Source organism: Cavia porcellus, unplaced genomic scaffold (assembly GCF_034190915.1).
Source record: "Cavia porcellus strain 051 isolate PalLab524CR breed Dunkin Hartley unplaced genomic scaffold, mCavPor4.1 scaffold_7, whole genome shotgun sequence".
Classification (NCBI taxonomy): Eukaryota; Metazoa; Chordata; class Mammalia; order Rodentia; family Caviidae; genus Cavia; species Cavia porcellus.
This window is the reverse complement of record NW_026947490.1, coordinates 96,007,148-96,022,496: the sequence shown is the minus strand read 5'-3', so window position 1 is coordinate 96,022,496 and position 15,349 is coordinate 96,007,148. Positions and strand designations below refer to the sequence as shown.

Below are 15,349 nucleotides of genomic sequence, written 5' to 3'. Positions count from 1 at the left end.
AAATGAATTTATGTCAGCTGTTAATGAACGAACATCACTAATATACTGTGGACACCTTTTGCAGCCTAAATCCAAATCCTTCCCACATTTTTTTTTTTACATTGTGAATTTCAACCTAGCAATTGTTACAACCAATGTGATAGTCTAAAGCCCAAACACATTTTAGCAATTTTGAAACTGAATTGAGTACAAATAAAACAAAATTTCCACCCTAACGAACATTTCCACCTCGCTGTGTGCGGACACTGGAGCATTCAGCACAGATCTCAGAGCCTTTCCCGCAGGTGCTGAGTCGCCAAGGTTAGCCTCGGCCTCACTGACGCTCCTTCTGCTCTGCCCCTGCCTTTTCCTTGTGTTTTCCTTGCTTCTTGTATATCTTATCCTTTTCGTGTTCCTTCTTTTTCTTCCCACCTCCTCCTCCATCAGAATTCCCGGCTGTTGATGGGCTTGGCGGTGGACTCTCAGCCTTTTTGACGGGCACCACTGGTGACCAGTTTGTAGAGGGCAGCAGAGACTGGACAGGGGATGGAGGTGCTGAGGGCTCTTTAGCTGCTGGCTCAAGAGATCCAGGGGATGGAGGGGATGAAACCCTTCTTACAGATTGTGGGCTTGGTGAAGCAGCCTGTTTTGTCTTGTTAAGTTCTGGAGTTCTGGAGGCTCTTCTGATGGACCTGGTAGTTAGCAATGGGGACTGCCTGCTTTGGGGTGACACCAATGTTCCTCTTCGAAGAGATGGAGGATTGCAGTCTGAGGAGCTGGAGGCCGTGGTGGGGGAGAAGCCGTCTGCTGGCTGTGATGTGCAGCGCCTCTGCAAGTGTGGCTTGGGGAGGATCCTCTGCTAGGCTTTGACCAGAGAGAAGGCCAGGTCTCTTGGAGTCTGGGAGGTGGGCAGGGGGAGACCCGGTTCTTTGGTGGTGCGGATGGCAAAGCCCTGCTCTTAGCAGGGGTGGGAGGAAGCGTTCTTCTCTTTGCGGGTGGAGACAGAGAAGTCCTCCCCTATAGATGAGGAGAGCGTTTTCCTGAGGAGCACCGCCTAGGGGGAGGCCAGGAGCCTGTCCTCCAGGCAGCGGTGTGGGCGATCTGCACCACAGCCAAGAAGAACGAGGTAGGGGGGGTGGGGAGGAAGGGGAGGGGGAGGGCAGGGAGGGGGAGGAGGGAGGAGGGACAGGGGGAGGAGGAGCAGGAGGAGTGGAGGACAGGCACTTTTCCTTCCTCTGCCGAGGGGAGAGCCCTCTTTCCGGCGCTTCCCTGATGGGGCGCTGCGCCCTGGAAGGTGGATGTCTGCCTGCATGCTGGCCTGGCCGCGATTCACCTGGGATCGCTTGGCAGCTCAACTCCAGAGGAAGAGGAGGGACCAGGGGCGGGTGAGGGGTGGCGGCTCTGCTGCCCAGAATCGGCTGCCGTCACTTGGCCACCTTTATCTCCTCCAGAGCCAGGTGACTTTTCTAGGCTGTGGTACGGTGCTGGTGCCTCTCTTTTTCCAGTACCTTTACGTTTGGTGGCCTGAGCCTCGCCTTGGAGGACTTGCTGAAGGAGACGAGCTACAAGCTTCTGCAGGGCCCCGAGGTCCTCGTGGGCGGTTGCTTTGGGGATGACCCGGGACGCGATGATGAGGACTGTGCAGATGATGAGGGTGGTGCAGATGATGAGGGTGGTGTAGATGATGAGGACGATGCGCTGCTCGCAGACCAGGCGGCCGCTGAGCACCTGCTTGGTCCCCCTGGAGAGCTCCGTCTGTGCTGGGAGGTGGCGGCTCCTTCGTGGTCTCCTTCTTGGGCTTGGCCGCCTTCTGGGTGATCTTGATCAGGACCTTCTAAGACGGAGGGCCAGAATGGGTCTGCAACCTTGATTTGGACCATCACCGAGATCTTGGCGTTTTTCTCTTCTTTTTTGATTTTTTTTTTTTCAAGAGAAGGTTCTTTAGATTCTGGCCTGGGTTTGGGCTTGGGAACCTCCAGGATGTCACTCTCCTACTGAAGGTTCTTTTACTTTTACTGAAGGTTCAGGGAACTCTGGAGGTTTTCTGTTCTTTTCTGGAGCAGGGGAGGACTGTGGCCTTTGGTTCTGGGACAGGGAGACAGGGAATGACTGTGCTTTCTCCCTCTCCTGATGGGGGAAGATCGTCTTCCAGGGGAAGGAGATGTGCATTTGCATCTTGTGGCCTTCCAGACCTCTCCCTTTTTTGTCTGCTGTTTTATTTTTCTTCCTTCTCCCTCATATCTTTGTCTCCATCTTTTCATCAATGCCGATTTTCTTGTTCAATCTGTCTCTGGTTTATTTCTTTTTTCTTTAGTGCTAGGAAAGCAGAAGGGATTTCAGCCATATTGTCTTGTGCACTTAACAGCAGAGGCCCTAAGTTCTCCCACAAATTCTCTAGCATTTTTCCGATTCAAAAACCCAGTTGATTTGCATCATTTTGAAATCTGGATTCTTCACCTCCAGCTGGTTGATATAAACTCAATCACATCATCTTCAAATCCAAGGATTCTGTTACTCATTCTGTTACCCAGGGCTTTATTACCTCCAAATTTACCTTGCTCAGGGCCACCTTTTTTCCTACAGATTTCATCTGCCTCAGCAGTTTCTTCTGTTTGTTGCTGAACCAATTATCCTGTTCCATATTTGTTCCACTTGCATCTTGCTGCTGCATTCAGAAACGGCTCCCTGTCTTGGAAGGTGTTATTTCCATGTGCTTATGAAGATTTTGCAGTTTCTTTTGCCATTAATTCCCAGTTTTGGTGCCTTATGGTCAGATAATATACATGATATAATTTGATTTCTTTTGTATTTACTTAGGCATGCTCTATAGGCTAGGTTATGGTCTACTGTAGAGAACGTCCCGTGTGTAGCTGAGAAGAATGTGTATTCTGATGCCATGGATGGAATACTCAGTTAACACCTCCTAATTCCATTTGTTCAGACATTTGGTTCAGTTCTGATATTTCTTTGCTGTTTTTTTTTTTTTTTTTTTTTTCTGGTTGATCTATCTATTTGTAACAGTGGGGTATTAAGGTCTCCCATTACAATTGTGTTATTGCTTATTTGATTTTTCATGTCTATTAATATTTGTTTTATACAGTTGGATGCTCCCATATTTGGTGCATATATATTTAAGATTATTTTCTCCTCCTCTCAAAGTTTTCCTGTAACGTGTATGTAGTTATCTCTATCACTTTTGGTCATTCTTGGTTTGAAGTTCACATTGTCTGCAAACAAAATAGCTACCCCTGCTTTCTATGAGTTCCTGTTGCGTGGAGTATTGTTTTCCACCCCTTAACGTTTAGTCTATGAATTTCTTTTTGAGTTAAATGTGTTTCTTGTACACAGTAGATTGCTGGATCTTGTTTGTATTAGCTTATCTTTATTCATGTTACTGTCCTGCTGTTGGCACCCTGCTTTTTCCCTGTTTAACTACTTGCTCTGCTCGGTTGTTGTTTCTTTCTGTTGTTGTTCTTGGGATTGTCATTTTTATCTCTGTCTAGAATGTCCTCCAGTACCCTTTGTAGTGTTGGTTTGTTGATCATGAATGTTTTTAGTTGCTGATGGTCATGGAAGTATCTCATTTCTTTATTAATTTTGAAAGCTAGTTTTGCAGAATACATCAACATTGGTTGGAAGTTGTTTGCTTTTAGGACTTGAAATACATCACCCCAAGCTCTTCTTGACTTTAAGGTTTGTGCTGAGAAATGTGCTTTGATTCTGATGGGCTTTCCTTTATAAGTGATCTGTTTCTTTTCTCTAACAGCTTTCAAAATTCTGTTCTTGTGCTAAATTTCTGGGATCTTGATAGTGTATTCTGGGTGTAGATTTATTTAGGTTATTGCTAACTGGATTTCTGTATGCCTCACTGAGGGATATAGTGGCACTCTATATCAGATTCTTTTCCCATGCTTGGGAAATTTTCTGCTATTACTTCTGCAGATAGTTTTTTTTTTATTGTCTTTTTTATTTTAAAAAGAATACAACAGAACAATAAATGAAACAAAACAAACAATGATAGGACAATAGGAAATCCACAATTGTCATCACATCAAACATTGTTATCCTTCAAATAGTTGCTCAGACTATCAGCCCCAGGCTTGCAAAGTCAATCAAACAACACACATGTCAGGTTGCTTTCTGCTTCAGTTATTACCATCTTAGCCTGTGTCGTGTCTGGTTGCTTCTTGGAGTGGGGAAGTTGGTGATGCTCAGAGTCGGGTAAGGCGCCTTCCTTGCGAGTCGCCGCAGCTGGTGGGGCTACCACCGGCACACAGGGGAACTATACAGCTTTCTTACTGGTTCTCCCCAGCCATCAGGGCCTTCGCTGGCATATGGGGCAAGGGGGCGGGCGCTCAGGACTTCCTTGCTGTTTCTTCCCAGGTTGGCAGGGCCTCTACGAGCACATGGGGTGGGGAGGCTGAACGACACTCCTGATGCATCTCCTGGCCAGCAGGGCCTCCATCAGCACATGGCGGGTGTTACGTGGCTTCCTTCCTGCTTCTCTCCATCCCCCTGGGCCTCTGCCGGCACACAGGGGGACCCCACATCTTCCTTGCTGTTTCCCCCAGCTGGCTGGGCCTCTGCCGGCACACGGGGGTTGAGGACTGCCTGGCTTCCTGCTGCTTTTCCCTGACCGGCAGGGCCGCTGCCCCTGGTTTTCTTATTTTTGGCTGGATTCCTGAATTATCTCTTTTCATGGACTTTAAGTGTCAGTTCGGATCCTTCCTGAGTGTTTGGGATCCACCCTGCTCCTCCTTCTCTTCCTGATGTGTCTTTGTTGCAGGGTCTAGACAGCAGATCTTGGAGATCTTTCTCTGCTGCTCACCACTCTGCCATCTTCTCTGAAGCCCCTTTATGTCATTTGTTTTGATGCTTTGTTTTCATTGATACCAGTCAGTCTTATATTATTTTTCTTTGCATCATCTTGCAGCAATGAAATTGTTATTTCCTGATCATTGTTATTTTTAAGAGATCTTTTATGATCACTAGGTGTGATCCTGTCTTCAGTTTCTGAAAGATGTCTTCAGTTTTGTTTAAGCAGTTTTGCCAGCTTTTGATGGAATTTTTAATTTCCCAGATATCTGTTTTACGAATTCTATTTCTGTCCTATATTGATCATTCACAATTTCTATCCTTTTCCTGTGCTTGTCACTTTTTAAAAATCTATCTCTGCTCTAGACCTGCTAAGCAATTCGTTTATGAATGTTGACATTTGTTTTTTTTTACCTGAGGAATTATTTCTGATCTGATATCCTTACAGCCTCATGGATTGGTTTCTTTATTTCAGAAATTTTAGGTGTGTGTCTTCCATTTCACTCTATCATGCTGGATTTGTTCTAGGGGGGCTGGAAATCTTAGGTTGCATTTTGTTTCTGCATTTTGTCATTTTCTATTTCAAAAGTTTTTATTTTGTTTTCTATGTTTCCCATTGTAAATTTTTGCAGTAGGTGGCTTTATCACTACCATCAAAGCTTCTCTAGGTAAGGTTTGTTCTTTAGGGATATTTTCTGTGTGTAGGAGATTCTTGGTTTGTGTCTGTGTCAAGATTGTATCTTTCTAATTAAGTAAGAGTGAGATATTGGTATGTGTTTGGCTCAGTCCCCAATGCTGGGGTGTGGTGATGTTTTCACTCCAGTATTTCTCAGCATTGTTACAGAAGTGAGAACAACTTATTCCAACAAATATGACATCCCGGCTAAAGCAGTATAAATAGCAATAACAATAGCATCAAGCAGTTTAGAAACTGACAAACTGTGGTAACTACTAATTTTGTACCTTTAGCCATATGAGCAAAATCTACAGTTAACAGAACCTACCATAAATTCAGAGCTTGTCTGTAAAGTGTTTCCCCTTGATAGGGTGGTTTTACCCAGTGGTAGGGAAATTGTACTGTGGATAGAACAGAGATAATTGAAAAGAAATAAAGTAGAAGCCAGGCTGGAGGAGGGTGTTCACACAAGCTTTGGGAAACTAGAGAACAGAGCTGAAGAGAGAGAATGAAGAAGTAAGAAATTATTGAAACTGACAAGAAAAATTAGAGACTATTCACTCATATGTACCATGACCCATGTGGTTCTAGGGTAAAGCGTAACAGAAGAATGAGAAAATAAAGAAGAGACAGAGATGGGGTCAGACAGAGCCCTTATCCTCCTGATGGGAGGAAAGGAACGGCCATGTCACTGTAGGGGCCTTTATTTATACTTTTTAGCAACTTAATGTCCTAGGAAACCCTATTGTCTTAGCAACCCATTTTTCAGATTATCTTGGGGTGAGGTGTTCTCTGGGCTAAAGCAGTTTTTTCACATGGCTGGCCCTGGACACTCTTTGTTCTTGGAACAGCCATGCCCCAGCCTTGCATGTGTGTTCAATTTTCAGCATCAGTGGCTCCCAACACATATGAAAATATGAATAAGTCTAGAGACATAAACTGAGGAAAGGGGAAAAGAAGATGAATAGACTAGAACAAAAATATAAGTAACAAGGGGTTGGGGATTTAGCTCAGTGGCATAAGTGCCTGCATTGCAAGTGTGTGGTCATGAGTTCAATCCCCAATACCGGTAAAAAAAAAAAAAAGTAACAGAACCCCCACAAAAAAAGGAAAAAGAAAAATAAACCAGCAAAAAAAAGAAGAAAAATAAAATAAAATAAAATTCCTCTGGTGTCCACCAAGAGTCCAAAACTACTGGATAACACTGCCAAGCCTGCAGTAGAATTTGTGCTAGATTCGGTGCTGACCGTGGTCTCCAGATGTAGGGTTCTGGAGCCTGAGTCTTCAGCCAGCACTTTCTGCATGTCCAGTAGTAGCTTGCCCACCCCCTACCCTGTTTCTTTCTGTGTCTTTCTCCTAGTTGCTGTGCTGTTTTCAGACAAAGACACGGGGCTGGTCCCAATCCCGTGCACTGTTGGATCCTCCAGGTCCTTGCTCAGCCTTCTGTTTCTCTTCCACTGGCAAGTCTCTGTCCTCTCGGGTTACTGGGGGCCTGGCCTAGATCCCCAGACTCCCAAACCAGTGTATGGCATAGGCTTGAAATAAATGAGACAAGTGGTATGATTTTAGGGCTCCAGGAGGATCAAAATCCTCTGCAGAGTTCAAGGCTCTGGTGGCTAAGACCAGGAATTCCTCTGGGTCACCCGTATTTATTGTTTTCAAACAAGGAAGGGGTTAGAGTGGAAAACAGGAAATGAATCAGACCTTGGGAGTGGTTCAAGGGCTTTGCCAAATAACAAATTATGTTTAATTTAGGAGAAGTATCTTATGAGAAGATCTCCATGTTGCATTTCCCTACAGGAGTGAAATGCCTGCAGCTACAGTCTTTACTCAGTTAGAGTTGGGGCCAGGTGTCCTCAGCTGTGATGTTATCTTGCTCTTTGAGGCATCGCCTTGTTCTCAGGTTGGCCAGGCCGTGCACAGCCCTCGACATGTGTTCAGTTTCCTGTTTCAGTGGCTCCCAACATCAGGTCAGTTATTGCAGGGTGGAATGTTGTGCTATGGTCCGGTCCTCTGCCCCTGCTGTTGCAGTCCACAGCTGCTCAGTTCCAATTCATAGTCCTCTCCCAAGATAAAGTGGTAACATCCCATTTGTCGCTTTCCGAGTTCCACTGCCACTGTCAGCTGCCTCTGATGTGGTCTGTAATCTCCTCAGGCAAGATGGGAGTGTATTGTGGGATGCCTTTCTGCTCCCACCCCTGGTGGCATATGGACAGCCTCGTCTGCACAGCCCTGAGGTGCAAGGCTGTTTAATTCCCTGCTCCTTTCTAACCACAGATCATAGAGGTGCATTAGCTGTTCCACTTACTATATACCTCCATAATCTCTACTCTTGTTCCTAGAGGTTCCAGTTAGTGCTTTGACAAACAAAAGGAAACAGAAGAAAAGAAAGAAAAAGAAAGAACAAACAAAAAAAAAAGGAAAAGGAGAACTGGCCAATTGTCAGGGAGGGAGCAGTTCAAGTCAGCCGTGTTTACTGCTGAACTGGAGCATCTTCTGTTTGGAGGAAGGCAGAAGAGGCAGGGGACCTAATATCATCCCAAGTCTATGCTGTGTGGCTTGATTTAGCCACATTATTTAGTATCATTTTTCTTCTTCTCCTTCTTTTTCTTTTAAGATTCCAAGTATGGCAGGCAGTGGTCCTAATCTGGTGGTCCACTGGCAGTCAGGTAGTCTGGCTGGCAGTTTTAAGTTCTTTATCTATGTTTTGTTTGATCTGTTAGTCTCACGTCAGATTAATTTTAGTTTCAGGGTGTATATCTGTCCTGTTTCTTCCAATTACCTGTGTTTTAGTTGAATTTCTCTGAGTAGCTCTGAACAAGGCTCTTCTATTCAGCCATGTTCTCTCTCTGTCTCTGTCTCTCTCTCTTTCTCATTGTTTTTTGAGGCAGGATCTCACTATGCAGTGAGATCCTGGCCTTGAACTCACTATGTAGCCCAGACTGGCTTTGAATTGGCTTTGAACTTGTGCTAATCCTGTTGCCTGAGTACCATCACACCAGGCAGAAGTCCTCCATTTCTTAATACTGAGATATTGGCACTTATTTTGCAGCACTTGAATTTTGGAAGGCACATATTTGAACCACAGCATTTGCGAATGCATAAAACTAATTCATAAAGCAATGACTATGGGAGATCATATAATGAGAATTGAGACCTCATGGACCTCCTCTGTCAGCACAAAGGAGAAAAATAACAAGCATGCCCCTTTGACAACTTGCAGGGATGATGGCACATTGCAGGGTCTAGGGAAAAGTCAACACAGCTGAGATTCAATTGTTTACCTGGGCCTATACTTTAGATGAAAGGAAGCAGATGAATCTGTGCAACTTAATTACTTACCCCATGCCTAAGTGAAAAAAGCAAGGAAAGCCAGCCACTCAAGGCCTTTATTCACTAGAAGCAAGAGCTCCCTGGATGCTGCATTTTAAACTAACTCCGTGTCTTTTGCCTTTTATCCTCGTAAGGACAAACTAGTAAGCCAGGTCCCTACAAGTGGTGCCTGAATAGGGATTTGACTAGGAAATGTTGATTCTCTACACATGACCTAATTTGTTGTTACCTTTCAGAGAACAGTTTTGTATTCACAAAATTAGGAACAGTAAAGGAACACTATCAAGAAGTCCAACACATCCATGAAAAGAGAAAAGTCAAATTACAAACCTGTTCCCAGTGTTAAAGAAAAACAACCTGCAATTCTTCTTTTAAAATTGTTTTGTGGTTTCAGAGTTGAGCTGAGCATAAACTAATCTTAACTTTCCAATTCAATCCTTTATATTCTCTCCACATGTAAGATCATGGTTTCATAGGGTCCAACAAATTTAGGGGATGGAGAAAATATTCTTTTTTTTTTTTTTTTTTTTTTTGGTCTTTTTCCTTTTTATCGGTACCGGGGATCGAACTCACGACTGCCTGCTTGCAAGGCAGGTGCTTACGCCGCTGAGCTAAATCCCCAGTCCCGAAAGTATTCTAATGATTTAGTATTTTTACTCAAAGTTCCAACATGTGGGTCATGATTTGAAATTTCAACTGGAATAACACCATAGGAGCTTTTTGTAAATCCTAAAAAATGCAAACATTTTTTGTCGTTGTTACTGTTCTCATGGGGGGGAGACTTTCTTTAATAAAGACAAATACAGAAAAATTGGTCAATTTGTTTTAAAAGAAAGTTAGCCTGATTTGGAAACAAGGTAATGAGGGTTGTTATTTATTACTAAATGTTTGGAATGTGTGATGATAACATCTCTTTTCTTCTCTCCTCATATCCAAGGGTTTAAAATGGAAGAAGACTTGATAGATATGCCCTTATCTATAGGGTTATTTCCCATAGTTTCAGTTACCATGTCTGTGTTAGTCCACCTAGAACATATTAGTTTTTTATTTTTTATTTTTTTGGGTTTTTGGAAACAGGGTCTCATTATGTAGTTGAGGCTGGATTTGAACTCAGGGCAATCTTCCTGCCTCAGTTTCCCAAGTGCTGGGATTACAGGCATGTACCACCCTGCCTGGCCACCTAGAACATATTAAATGAGACATTCCAGAAATATATAACTCATAAGCATTGAATATTTTGATGTTCTGAATAGCCTGATGAAATCTCACACCAGCTTGCTGCTTCCTTTCCAGGAAGTCAATTAGCCTTTTGGTCAGTGCATCCACAGTGTATATACTACCCTTCCTGAATTACTTAGCAGCTATTTCAGTTATTAGTTCAACTGTCTCTGTATGACAGTGCTTCTGTTCCTTATTTTATTTCATAATGGTTCCCAAAGGGCAACAGTAGTGATGCTAGCAGATTGGATATGTCAGAGAGAAGTTACCAAGTGCTAAAGTTTAAGCAAAAAGGAAAATGTTCTCAATTTAATATGGAAAAAAAATGTATGCTAAGGTTGGTCAGAATAAACCTTTTATCTGTGCAAACTGTGAAGAAAGAAAAAAAGCTGGTGCTAGTTTTGTCATATCTCAAATTGCAAAATATATAGCCACAATGTGTATGCACTTAGTTAAGAGAGAAATGGCACTGGCATTTATGAATGTATTTCTAGGAAACAAAACATCCTATACGTAGGGTTTGGTACTATCTGTGGTTTCAAGCATCAGTCAGAGGTCTTGGAACATACCCTTTGCAGATAAAAGCGGGGGTTGTCTGTGTAGTAGTGTGAGAAACGGGCAGAAGAGTGGGTAAGACTGCATGATCTGTGTAGTAGTGTGGGCAGAAGGGTGGGCATGATTTCATTTGTCTACTTAAAATTTGATTTTGCTTAGTCTCTTTGCAACTACCTCCATTAAACAGAAAACTGAACAATGTTGATTACAGTTACACAAATATACTTCACTATATATAAATGTAAGTCAACGCCAGTAATACAAGAATGACTTACAGTGAAGGAAAGATTTACTGTAAGGACAAAGCAAATTATTAAAAGGAAATTAAAAATTGGCTTTCAATACCCGAGAGGAAATTAGTAATTAAAGTGAAATCAAATATTTACTTATGGATACATTTAAATATCCTTTTATATGTATTGTTAAATTAAGGCCAAAGTGCATTAATACCTCTGCTTCTTCCATATTCATTACTATGGTATTATTAGATGTTTCATTAAAATGATCTCTTAAAGGAAACGTTTATGTGGGTTAAAAACATCACACAAATCAGAAATTGTGATGAAATTGGTCAAAGGTATGATTTAGATTTGGAGAATATTTTGGTGGTCCGCTTTTAGTAATGTGAAGCTCTAGGATAAAATGTATTTATGTTTTTGAAAAGGATATTTTTTTAAAAAATTCATATTTTGCATTAGTCTGGGGCTTAGAAAATGAATGTAAGTTGTTAAAATCGTTATTTCTTGGCTACTTTGGTTTAAGCCACTATTCTGCAGGACCCTGAAGCTACAGAGGAAAGATCACTCCTATAGAAAGAAACTCAGAAGGGGAGGAGTTATCATCGACAATTTATATGGCCATGAGGTTATAGAGCTGATCTATTATCTTTACACAAATGGTGAGTTAAACATATTTGGAGTTCTGAAAAAAAAAAATTCGACATTATTAAAACCCGGAAAGACCTAATAGATTCAATATAAACAAAAGAACGTCAAGGTCCTTCCACTTCAATTGAGTCGTTTGTGACTCTTAGTTTTTGCAGTAAGGCAGCCGTTCATTTCGGGCACGTCAGCGGTGGGTGATCACAATGGTATGTTGACCTCACAGTCAGATTTTCTTTGAGTCTCCCCCTTTTTTTTCTATTTAATATAGTCTGTAGAAATGTTACACAGGAATAATGGTGTGGCAGGACAGCTAAGGAGAGATGCTGAGCAAATGATTTTCGCAAGTTTTCTTTCAGGTGCATAGGTAGGAAATTTGAAGAGAAGATTGTATGTGAACATAATCTGTTTCAAGGGAAATAAACATTGATAAATACTAGCCTTGAAGACATGGAATAAAAGGCCATACGGCCAGCTTCTTCTCTGACAATGGAAACATATTGAATGAAAGTTGGATTATTAGAATGTAATGTCTTAAGGTGAGTCTTTAAAATAATGAAATATTTGGCGTTTGCACAATAAATCAAAGTTTTCCTTTGATTTTCACAATCACCCATCTGGCGAGGTGGGTAAGATGGGCTGTCCTGACTCACAGAAGGTTGATGGAAATGCAGGAACAGACCTATGTGGTTGTTGCAGTCAGGACACAAGCCCTGCTCCAGCTCAGCTGTCACCGGTCTCTGAGGTCCTATGGCCTGGGTCTTCCTCCGCAGCGCAGATTCCAGCCCACAGCCCGCAGGGACAACGACGACCGCAGCTCTCAGGAAAATTCGATGTGGTGGTCAAAGGCACCGGCTTTGTGGCATCAGACTGATCTGAGTTTGAATCCTCAGACCTCTTACGGTGCATGACTGGCCAATCTCCCTGAACCTCAGTGTCCTCATCTGCAGAGCTCGCACGCATTGCTTTATTTCACCGCGTTTACTGATCATTAAATGATGCAACGCAGTAAAGCTTACCTCTCGGGTCATACAAAGCGCTAGTGAATTAACTGGTGTCCACAAATACTAGCAGGTGTGGGACGGACAGTAGGCAAATTTCCATCTGCAAAATGGACGCAGCGTGGATCCCAGTCTTTTAACAGCAAACACCACTTTGCAAACAAAACTAGAGCCACTTACTGCCTTCTGTTCTGAAAGATATTTGCTTAACAAAATGTGGGAGGGGCGGGAGCAGGTCAGAAGCTGGGGAAACATTACCAGAGCAATTTAAAAGCGAGAGGGCGAAATGAAAGGAAGTCAAGGAAGCCTTTTTGTGCTCCGGATAGCTAGGACTCCAGTCGCACCAGTTGAGCCAGAACGTCTTTTCTAACATCATCTGCTGACTCCGGAGAGGAGCTCCGGAAAACTAATCCAGGAGGAAGGGGGCGGGTCCTGGGTAGGGGCGGGCCGGGCGTGGGCGTGGCCTAGGGCGTGGCCGAGGGCGGGGCCTCGCAAAGTTTTCCAGCGCGCGCCACGTCTGCCTCCCGGAGTTTGTGTTGAACCGGAGGGGGCGGGAGCAACCAGCGGGGCGGGAACTTTCTCCTCTCGCGAGAACTGGCGACGGTCGCAGCCGCGGCGTGTCTGTGAGGGTGGCGTGGGGGCGGGGAGGAGCGGCGGCGGCGGCGGCGGCCGAGCTACGCCACACGGTCGGGACGCTGGGAGCCGCGGGCGGGCGGTGCGGGGTCGGGGCGGCGGCGGTGAGGCGAGCGAGGCGGAGGGCGAGCCATGGCTGGGCAGCAGTTTCAGTACGATGACAGCGGGAACACCTTCTTCTACTTCCTCACCTCCTTCGTGGGGCTCATCGTGATCCCCGCCACATACTACCTCTGGCCCCGAGATCAGAATGCCGGTGAGTCCCGCCGGCAGCCGCCCGCGGACCCCGCAGGCCCCGCAGCACTTTCGGGCCTGCCGTCGCGCCCGCTCGGCCCGGCCCGGCCCGGCCCGGCCCGGCCCGGCCCGTCGCGTCCCGGTGACACCGCGCGCTGCGGGCCTCGGTCGGCATCGCGACGCCGGCGGGCCCCCGGTGTCCCCCCGCCACCGTGCTGCTCGGGAGGTTCGCTCCGCACCCTCCGCCCTTTGTTCCGGACGCCCCTGGCAGCCTCCCGCTGCCCTTTGTCTTCTCCGCTTTGTTGGGTGTCTGTCTGGAGGGAGCGGGGTGGGTGGGATGGGGAGGTGGAAACTGGGAGGTAGAGGAGTTGGGGTGGGAGGAAGCCCAGCGTTCAGGCCCCATTCAGAGCCCCCTCACCCCAGCCTCGGCCAAGACCCTTCACCCCCACACCCCGTTTCCCTGTTGCAGCTGTTGTTACAGATGTTTAGGGGCATCCTCAGAGCCGTGTCGCGTTTAGGACGCCCAAGTGAGCTTACCGGCCGCCCACTCCCGTCACCACTTCCGGTTGCTTTTTGCATTTGTTCACTTACAGTGGGGGTTGGAAGCAGTACCGTTAATACCTCCTTGCAAAAACAGGCTTTTCTCTATTTCCTTTGGAGTTTCCTGTTTATAAAGGGAAAAGTGCAAGTGGGAGGGATTACATCTTCGTTTAATTAATCTCGTAAGTACTTGTAAGGTAGCCTGACCCATTTGCTTTTAGTTCTAAATCTTTTCACTTTAAACATTATCGCATTAGAATACAGAAGAACAGGTCCTCCTCCCCATGGCGTTTTATGTTTGGGTGGTGTTCGATTTCATTTAACTTCACTTAAAACATGGCATGAGGCATTCTTAAATTTGGTGGAACTTGCAAGCACCTAGTGAGTTATAGTGTTAACGGTAACTATTGGCTTTTGAGTATTGACAGCATTTAGGGAAAACTTCCTGTTGCACAAGAGTTGTTTTAAGTTTATCTCAAACTGAGGGTGGTGGAGATCTTAGTTGTCCAAGTTATATATTGTACTTCTGGAAATTGTTTAGAAGTCAGTTTAGAAGTTGTTTGAGACATTTCAATGCCTGATAAATTTAATGAGTTACATAATGGAGCTAAAATGCAGTGAATTTAGGATAAAGAGCAAGAAAAGCTTCTTTTTGTACATTTGACAGTAATTTGAAATAACCATTGAAAACAATTTGTCCAAAGTTAAGTCTTACTAGTATTTTCCTTTAGTAGCTAGTTTACAAAATTTAGATTTTTTTTTTTTTTAAATAGCTCTCACTATGTAGTTCAGGTTGGCCTTGAACTCCTTAAATAGCTCAGACTGGTCTCAAACTTGCTGTGATTCTCCTGCCTCAACCTCCCATATACTGGGATTGCAGGCATGCACCAACATGCCCAGCTAAAATGTGCATTTTTGAACTTCTGTCTTTTCCTAAGTGTATTTAAATTGCTTGGGTTCTTGGACAGTGATTGTGTATAAGTGATGAAGTCTTAATGTAACTTGCTTTCTGATTAGCAAACATAGACCATTCTCTTGGTATTTAAAATTAAAAGGATCATTTTTCAGTAGTTTATTTTCACTTTTCACCCATTTTAGTGTGCACTAGATTGTAGACCAAGGGTGTTAGAATAGGTTGGTTTGGTTAGAATGTGCATGTGGTTTTTGTTGTTTTTTGCTTATTTTTGAAACAGTGTCTCTGTAAGCCACAAAGTTACTCAAGTTGGCCTCAAACTTGCAGTCTTCCTGCCTCAGCTTCCCAAGAGTGCAGGTGCCACCATGCCCAGCTTAGACTGTGTTTTGAAAAGCTGTTCTCATTTCAGAAATTAGTCATCACTTTAATCTGACTAAACTTTTTGAAATTTGAAAGTCATTTTTCATGGTGAGTTTTGTGTTGAAATTTGCCTGATAATGTATCATGGGCAAGTGATACTGGAACCCTTTTAGTTAGGTACAGGTGGTCTTTGGGGAAATGATGGACGCTT

The 15,349-nt window shown here is 44.2% G+C and overlaps 1 protein-coding gene and 1 pseudogene across 1 annotated transcript in view; one reads left to right on the top strand and one right to left on the bottom strand.

The window, feature by feature from the left end:
• Positions 1-313: 313 nt before the first annotated feature.
• On the bottom strand, positions 314-2,650 carry LOC134477107 (serine/arginine repetitive matrix protein 1-like; annotated as a pseudogene).
• A 10,487-nt stretch (positions 2,651-13,137) lies between these two features.
• The window catches only part of Sec63 (SEC63 homolog, protein translocation regulator), a 60,775-nt gene continuing 58,563 nt past the window's right edge, over positions 13,138-15,349 (top strand). The window contains exon 1 of the mRNA XM_063253973.1: positions 13,138-13,347. Coding sequence (XP_063110043.1) covers positions 13,224-13,347 — 124 coding nt within the window. The 5' untranslated portion in view covers positions 13,138-13,223. The remainder of the gene's footprint in view (positions 13,348-15,349) is intronic.